Here is a 9,195-nt window from a genome sequence, read left to right as displayed (position 1 = left end):
AGATGTTTGGACACCCCGTCAAATTTTGGTTCCAGGCTTACATAGATATAAGTTTGAGACCAAGGAAGGATCCACTCTGAAAACACTGAGTCAGCCATCTCTGGTGAGGGCCCTTGAGCTCTGGAGCTCCCAGCTGTCTCTCAGGAGTGCTGAGAACCATCATGAAACTGCTGTTCTAGGCCCATATATGTATCTATGCTGTCAACAGCTGTGTAACATATTAAAAACTATGGTACAAAATTTGCTTTGTTAAACGACTATCTTAACTCATCAATAATAGGTATGCCAGAATACCCAACACTAGTTAGCATTCATTAAAGAATACAAGAGATTATCAATCACTGTTACCAACATGTCTTAGGTACCATTTTTTTTAATTATTTTATTGTTGGTTGTTCAAAACATTACATAGTTCTTAATATACCATATTTCACAGATTGATTCAAGTGGGTTATGAACTCCCATTTTTACCCCGTATACAGATTGCTGTGTCACATCAGTTACATTTCCATTGATTTACAAATTGCCTTTCTAGTGACTGATGTATTCTGCTGTCTATCCCATTCTCCACTGTCCCCTCACCCCTCCCCTCCCCTCCCCTCCCCTTCTCTCTCTCCATCCCCTCTACTATAAATCGTTTCTTCCACTTATATAATTTTTCTCCTACTCCTCCTTTCCTCTTATATGTAGTTGTGTATAACCCTGAGGCTCACTTTCCAATTCCATGCAATTTCCCTTAACTCTCACTTTCCCTCCCGCCTATCATCCCTGTTTAATGTTAATCTTCTTCTCCAGCTCTTCGTCTCTACCCTGTCCTTGGTTACTCCCCTTATATCAAAGAAGACATTTGACATTTGTTTTTTTAAGGATTGGCTAGCTTCACTTAGCATAATCTGCTCTAATGCCATCCATTTCCCTCCAAATTCTATGATTTTGTCATTTCTTATTGCAGAGTAATACTCCATTGTGTATAAATGCCACATTTTTTAATCCATTCATCTATTGAAGGGCTTCTAGGTTGGTTCCACAATCTTGCTATCGTGAATTGTGCTGCTATGAACATCGATATAGCAGTGTCCCTGTAGTATGCTCTTGTTAGGTCTTTAGGGAATAGACCGAGAAGGGGAATAGCTGGGTCATAGAAGAAGACCTCAGAAGATGGAAAAATATACCCTGTTCATGGATAGGCAGAACTAACATCATCAAAATGGCGATATTACCAAAAGTTCTCTATAAGTTCAATGCTATCCCAATCAAAATCCCAACAGCATTTCTTGTAGAAATAGATAAAACAATCAGGAAATTCATATGGAATAATAAAAGACCCAGAATAGCAAAAACAATGCTAAGCAGGAAGTGTGAATCAGGCGGTATAGCGATACCAGACTTCAAACTATACTACAGAGCAATAGTAACAAAAACAGCATGGTACTGGTACCAAAACAGGCGAGTGGACCAATGGTACAGAATAGAAGACACAGTAACCAATCCGCAAAACTACAACTATCTTATATTTGATAAAGGGGCTAAAAGCATGCAATGGAGGAAGGATAGCATCTTCAACAAATGGTGCTGGGAAAACTGGAAATCCATATGCATCAAAATGAAACTGAATCCCTTTCTCTCGCCATGCACAAAAGTTAACTCAAAATGGATCAAGGAGCTCGATATTAAATCAGAGACACGGCGTCTGATAGAAGAAAAAGTCGGCTATGATCTACATACTGTGGGGTCAGGCTCCAAATTCCTCAATAGGACACCCTTAGCGCAAGAGTTAACAACCAGAATCAACAAATGGGACTTACTCAAACTAAAAAGTTTTCTCTCAACAAAAGAAACAATAAGAGAGATAAACAGGGAGCCTACATCCTGGGAACAAATCTTTACCCCACACACTTTAGGTACCATTTTGACTTAGTGATTTAAGCAAAAGTTCTATTTTTTTTTTAGAATTTTTAATATTTATTTTTTAGTTCTCGGCAGACACAACATCTTTGTTGGTATGTGGTGCTGAGGATCGAACCCGGGCCGCACGCATGCCTGGCGAGCGCGCTACCGCTTGAGCCACATCCCCAGCCCCAAAAGTTCTATTTTTTAAAAAAATTTTAATATTTTTTTTTTTTTTTTAGTTTTCGGCAGACACAACATCTTTGTTGGTATGTGGTGCTGAGGATCGAACCCGGGCCTCACGCACGCCAGGCGAGTGCACTACCGCTTGAGCCACGTCCCCGGCGCAAGCAAAAGTTCTAAACCTTGTGCTGGGGTGTAGCTCAGTGATACAGTGCCATCCTAGCATGTGGTAGGCCTGGGCTTGATCCTTAGTACAGTTTAAAAAAAAATAAAATAAAATCCAAATCTTTTTTTACCCCCATCTCTTTGCCTATAATATAGTTCCCCAAACAGGGAAATCTTAGCCTCCAGGGGGACAAGTAATGGGGAGGATGTGAGCAACCCAAGAATCTGAAACAGTGTTGGGAGCATCAAGGGTCATGACCCCTTGATAAATCTCAACAGTTGGTTCAGAGCATTTTTAAAAATTGAACAGGTTTAAATTAGTCAGGTATTTGCTAGAGAAACCTGGTCCATTCCTTTTGGTCACCTATCAGTGTCTAGTAAGACTCAGGTACCAGGTTTTTTTTTTTTTTTTTTTTTGGGGGGGGGTGGGTACCAGAGATTGAACTCATGGGCACTCTGCCACTGAGCGACATCCCCAGCTCTATTTTGTATTTTATTTAGAGACAGGGTCTCACTGAGTTGCTTAGTGCCTCAACACTGCAGAGGTTGGCTTTGAACTTGCAATCCTCCTGCCTCAGCCTCCCCAGCTACTGGAATTACAGGTGTGTGCCACTGTGCCCAGCCCAGGTTCTTTCTTGTGTATAACTTCAGTCTTTCCTAGGGCTAGTGTAAATTCACTTCTCCCAAAGGACTCAGCCAATTTTTAAAGTTGTCAGCCTGGCTCTGGGGTGGAGTTGGAGGTGAAGACAGGACTTTGGGATTTTTACTTTTTTTTTTTCTTTTGCAGTACTGGATATGAAATTCGGGGATTCATGCATGCAAGGCAAATGCTCTAACATTGATCTATTATCCCCAGCCCAGGATTTTACTTTTTTTTTTTAATCTTGCCCTAAAGGCAATTATTTATTTATTTATTTTAAAATATTTATTGTTTAGTTTTCAGCAAACACAACATCTCTGTATGTGGTGCTGAGGATCGAACCCAGGTCACACGCATGCCAGGCGAGTGCGCCACATCCCCAGCCCTGGAGTTTTAGTTAAAAAAAAATTTTTTTTAGTTGAAGATGGACACAATACCTTTATTTTATTTATTTATTTTTATGTGGTGCTGAGGGTCAAACCCAGTGCTTCATGTGTGCTAGGCAAGCGCTCTGCCACTGAGCCACAACTCCAGTCTAGACTTTTACTTTTAAATCACTGTTTAGGGAATTAGTAGGCAATGGGTTCCAATACTGAGTATTTAGGAAGCCAGGTATCCTGGAATTTGTAGCCCCAGCTCAAGAACCCATAGCTTCTGCCAACAATGCTTCAAGCCCAGGGATGAGCCGCCAGCAAATAAAACCCTGTGTAACCTCAATATAGTTAATAAGATTAGATTCTTGTTTGACACACTCCCCTCCCCTCTTTATCTGGGTATCCATCAAGCTAGGCCAGCAGGTTTGCATCTTAGCTGAGGCAGTGAGGGGCCAAGACAACGAGGGTCCCTCACCCACTACTGGGTAGAAAATCAGCCCTGGAGGGCAACATGCCTCATTTGTGGAACACTGTCTTAGTCCAAGAAGACAGGGGATGCCCATCTTGGTTCTCAGTGGACAGAGTTTTGGCTCAAAGGGAGGAAACTTCAATCCTTAATTCTTGGTGGCATTTTATCCTGTCCTCCAAAACAGAGGATGAAGTATGGATGGCCAAGTTAAAGAGATCAGAGAATAGTACGCTCAAGGACACTGTCAAGTGGGGGATTATGATAGAAGGGACAACTCCTAGATATTTTCTCAAGGGGAATGAGAATTCAGTCAACACAAAAACCCACATATAAATGCAGTAGTAATCAGTGAATAATCACCAGAAGCACCAAATATTCACTACCTGGCAACGGTACAAACATTTGTACAACCAAATAGTACGCAGCAATCAAAATAAAAGGAACATGGGTGACTCTTTGTGAGAGAAACAGACTCAACAAGCTACATACAATGATTCCATTTGTATCTCATCTGACAAAAGGCACAGAGGGACAGATTATTAGTGGGAGCCAGAATCGGAACATAAAGAAAAGCTGGCTACAAAAGGGCACCAGGGAATTTTTTTGGGTGATGGAACAGTTCTATTTCTTAATTGTTTGCAAAATACCTTCAATAAGCTTTGCTTGGAAAAACAAGAGTAGGGAGATGTGTACCAGAGGGGGCTTGAAGAGTCCTGGAACTAAAAACTACACTGGGTAGGGAGTAGCTGGGGCAGCTTTACCAACCAGGAGGCAGGGAAGGTTTTCGTTTCACATTTTTCTGTTAAGAGGATTCTGAAAATCACAGCAGAACCCCTCATATCTAAGGGCTCTCCTATGATTAAAAAATATCACTTCTTGGGGCTGGGGTTGTGGCTCAGTGGTAGAGTGCTGGCCTAGCATGCGTGAAGCCCTGGGTTTGATTCTCACCACCGCATAAAGATAAATAAATAAAAGTATTGTGTCCATCTACAGCTAAAAAATATTTAGAAAGACACTTCCTTTCTATATATGTCTCAGAAGCATAAAGTGTCTGGCAAGTGTGTAAGGATAAGAAGCTGGAGACCACCAGATATGGATGAGCAAGAGTTGAAACCTGGGACAGGTCTCAAAGTGCCTTGTTGTCCTAGTAATTTGAGGACTGAAATGGGTCCAGAAAAGTCACAAACTATCATTGACAATGAAAATAAAATTTAATTAGCTGAAATAATGACTTAAGCTTTCTCTGGGAAGGTCAGAATGACTTGGCTAGAAGCCATAGTTGACACTAATAATATAAGCCTCTTAAATTTCAAGCTAATACAGAAGTCCCACTTCCGCAGCAAGGTGATATAGGAAGCACTGCTGTGACATTTAAATGTGTGAAATAAAACCAAAAAGAAGATGTCGGTCAATCCAAAGTATCGTCAACACCTAAAGCATTTATTTGGTTATCTTTAAACTTTTTACATATGATACATCTCAAATTTTACAAGTTGTTCACAGATATTAAAGTTATACCCAATTTATTAAACAGATATGATTCCCTGATATGGAAAGCATGTTATATTAACATTTCTACAATAAACATAAAACATGCGAAACAAATCATAAAACTAAGTTGCTTTGTTAAGTAGGGAAGACAACTAACTTAACATCAGAAAATAAAAGGTTGTGCACGTTGCAAATTCATGTAAATTCATCTTCTTCCAGACTCTTTGATTTTCTCAGAGAATAGAATCCAGGGACACAAATTCTGCTAACTCCAGGCTTCTATGAAGTCAGGCCTGAAAAGCTGGAGCACTGTTATGATTTGGTGAAAATGTTTATAATCCACTTAAAGGGAGAAACCTGGTCTTATAATTTAAAGTCCAAGTATGGTAAACACATGGGGAAAAAAAAAAAAGAAGCTAAACTTAAAAGCGAAAGAAACCATATGTGTCAAAGACCAAAAGAAACCTAAATTATGCCATTTACAGCCCAAACAATCAGATTGTATAAATCAGAGAAAGGCCAGGAAATGGAGGAGAGAGATGGATTCTAATTTGGATTTTCTTCCCGCTGAATCTTTGCTTACTGTGTGGGCCAACTGCAAGCAAAAGAATTTTAAGGCCAACCTTTCGAAAGGAAGTGGTTCCTTCACAAACAACTTTGGAGAGAGATGTGGCTTCTGCATCTTCTCTTACTTTAGCCTCAGGTCTGGATTTCTGACCTTCCTCCCGGGAATTCTGTGGAGCGTGCACAGATGAGTGGAATGGAACTTGCTGATGCAACGCTGAGTAACAGGGTTACTTGCATTGGTTATAAAATTAAAGAGCCTCTTGTCATTCATTTGCTCCTTAGCCCCACCCTAGAGAGGCAAGATCTATTCCTCCACTAAATCCATGTCACTTTTAGTATGTATCCAAACTCTGAGCACACTTGTATCAAATGTGAGTAACTGTGTGGTATGTAAGAGTTCTAGCTGGATGCAGTGTTGCCTGCCTGTAAACCAACAATTCAGGAGACTGAGGCAGCAGGATAACAAGTTTAAGACCAGCCTCAGCAATTGAGTGAGGCCCTAAGAAACTTAGCAAGACTCTGTCTTAAAATAAAAAAGGCTGGGGATGTGGCTCAGTGGTAAAGTACCTCTGGGCTCAATCCCCAGTACCCCCCCACCCCCCCAAAAAAGAAAAGAGTTCTAAGCCATTTTACTGAGCAGCTGTCATTCTAGGAAGGCACCTCTTAGTAAGAATGATACTTAAAAGGAATAAAAAGCCTGGGTGCATCCCAGGAATGTACTAAGTAAGCCACTAGGTAAGCAGCAAATCAGCTATTCCAGAGAATGCTGGACAGGGTGGGGAACTCAAAACACCGAGTATTTTTTTCTTTTCTTTTCTTTTTTTGCTAGTGTATGATTCTAGATGCATATATTCTCTCCATTTAGCCTTAAAAAGAATAGATAAAATTACTGTCTGACAAATTAGATTCTTTCAGTTTTCAAAAAGCCCTTTTAGTGAGTTTTACTCTCAAAGCTAAAAATAGGAAAAACGAACAAAAACCCTCAACCTCCGATATCCATGAAAAATCAGCCAGCATACTAGGAAACCACTCCTCTCCGTGTGCTCCTCCAGCATGCATGTTCCTCAACCTTCTCTCAGTTCACAGTGAGGAGGGAATCCTGCCTTTGAAATCAACTATGTTGCTCTTAGAGGTAGGGTCCAGTCAGCAGAGGGCAACACCAACCCAGTCCCAGTCCTGAGTCACTTAGAGGAGCCAGGAAGTATGACCTGGATGGGCACCGACTGCCTCTGCTGAATAAGCACCAGCCCCAGAGTTCACCAGATTCCATACGCGAAATGGTTCAGGCCACTGGCAATAGCTGATGCGGTCAGACTCCCACAGAGGCTGAGCTCCAGTCCGGGAAGGGAAGCTCTTCATTGGCTGTTAAAACCCAAGGCAGGGCATTTGAGGGGCAGACACAGTGCAAGAAAATCTGCTGATGGAAGATGATTTTCATCAGTCCCTGGAGTTGGAAAACTACAAAGATAAAACTGGGCAGGAAGGCTTAAATAAAGAATTTATTTCAAAATTCAGCTGAACTTATTTCCTATTCTCTTTCTTGAAAAGCCAAATGGGTTACAAAACTCCAAGTTCATGTTTTTGGCAATGAAGTGATTATAAATGTTGCCAGTCAATGCCAACAAGTGTCTGATTTGCTTCCTGTGCATGTCCGATCTCCTCTGTGATACTGTGTTGGTGCCAGAGCTTCTGAATCTTCTGAAATCGCTCTTTGCACAAATGTAAAGGATTTCCCCGTCTAGAAGGAAGACACGTGTCACTCAGGATGCATTCTGTTTATTCACCCAATACAACCTAATCCTTCCTGGTTTGGGAAAGGTACAAGTTATTGGTTTTCGATCCTTGGTCAAATTTCTGTCTGGAAGGTAACTTTAGCTGTTAACAAACACATTTACTCTGAAGGTTTGCTAATAGCAGCTGATGAGGGGTGAGGCTGGGACACAGGTCTGGGTTGAGAGGCTAAAATACTCACTGTCCATTTTGTGGGTAACATGTAAAAAGGGAAATAGGGCAGAGGAGGGTGGGAAAGGAGGAATTATAGTGGTAAAAATGTTCCCCAGAGTGCTCTCTTTCATTCACAATCTCATTATAGTAGCCAAATGTGAATACCTGCCAGGTCTAATTTAATGCCTCCCATTAAATTACAGGCTTTGGTGGCTTCAACCTCGGCCCAGGGCCTCAAGGCAGGTCCTAGGTGCCCATCCTCTTCAGAGAAGTGGGAGGAACTGTCATTAGTAGCATATAGTCAAACCCTGCACCAAGCACCTGGGCAAGCTCTTCTAATTACCTTGCCTGTGTTTCCAGGCCTTTAACTTTGGCTACTCAAGCCTGAATGGTAATACCTGGGCTAAAATTTTTACCTTCTTTGGTCCAAAAAGATAATCCAAAAGAAGTTCTTTAATAGTGTTTGGTGAACTGCTAGCGTTTTGCTAAAATGCTATAGGATATACTAGAAGCCACCAGAATAGAGTGATAAGCCTAACATGATGTTATATCTTTTTCTGTATGTTCTAATATTTGTTCCTCAGATTCTTATGTAATAAGACAAGCAAATGTCTTAGCAATTAAACTCTGTTCTTATATCACCCGGAGATCCCTTGGTCTCCCCTACACACAGCTCAACAAATCAGAATGGGCCATCCCTGTAGTGCTCTGCTGCTGTGGATGCTATGTGGTAATTCAAATGGTGCTTTGGAATGATAGACGGAATCCAGTTACACTATGTTTTCTTCTGTTCCTTTATCTATCCTGATGTTTCTCATGGCATTTTCAAGGCTGGAAGAACAATAAACCAGGCAGCCAGGATGACCTCTACTTAGAAAAGAGTTTACAGGCGACATGGACATCTCTTCCAGAATCCAACCCTGGGGTCTGCAAGCTGACTTCATGGTGCTCACCATGTACTGAAGGCCCTGAGGCCCAGAGTTGCTACCCAGCCCCCCAGGACAGACCCTTACCTGAGTCCCTGGTCTGTCTCCCCATAGTCATCCAGGTAAGGAGGAGAATAAAAACAGCCTTTGGTTTTGCCAGCTAAAAATAGCACCTGACATTCCCGTACTCTGTAGAGAAATCATTCATATGTTACACATTTATGTTACTAACCAAGTTTTGGATTCAGTTTCAAATGAAACGAGGTCTTTTAAAAAATAAATAAATCCAGTTTTAGAAGAAATAACATCTACAGCAAAGATATAATTAAAAATATCACCCCCATCTACCTGAGTTTTTTTTTTTTAATTATTTTTTATTTATTTTTCTTTTTAGATATATAATAGTAGAGTATATTCTGACATATTATACAACATGGAGTATAACATTACAACTAGGATCCCATTCTTGTGGTTGTACATGATGTGGAGTTACACTGGTTGTGTATTTATATATGTACATAGGAAAGTTATATGCCTGAGTTTTTAATA

General features: G+C 40.8%; 1 protein-coding gene across 7 annotated transcripts in view; it reads right to left on the bottom strand.

Annotated features, from left to right (window-relative positions):
• Window positions 1-5,141: 5,141 nt before the first annotated feature.
• Window positions 5,142-9,195, bottom strand: part of UBR2 (ubiquitin protein ligase E3 component n-recognin 2) — a 126,790-nt gene continuing 122,736 nt past the window's right edge. For all 7 annotated transcript variants that reach the window (XM_081296007.1, XM_081296003.1, XM_081296005.1 and 4 more), the window contains 2 exons: window positions 8,734-8,835; window positions 5,142-7,514 (listed from right to left, as the gene is read on the bottom strand). In XM_081296007.1, coding sequence (XP_081152133.1) covers window positions 7,373-7,514; window positions 8,734-8,835 — 244 coding nt within the window. In that variant the 3' untranslated portion in view covers window positions 5,142-7,372. The remainder of the gene's footprint in view (window positions 7,515-8,733; window positions 8,836-9,195) is intronic.

Source organism: Spermophilus citellus, assembly GCF_964194105.1.
Source record: "Spermophilus citellus genome assembly, chromosome: 5".
In the NCBI taxonomy this organism is placed as follows: Eukaryota; Metazoa; Chordata; class Mammalia; order Rodentia; family Sciuridae; genus Spermophilus; species Spermophilus citellus.
The sequence above is the reverse complement of the archived record's forward strand: the minus strand, read 5'-3'. Positions and strand labels throughout refer to the sequence as shown.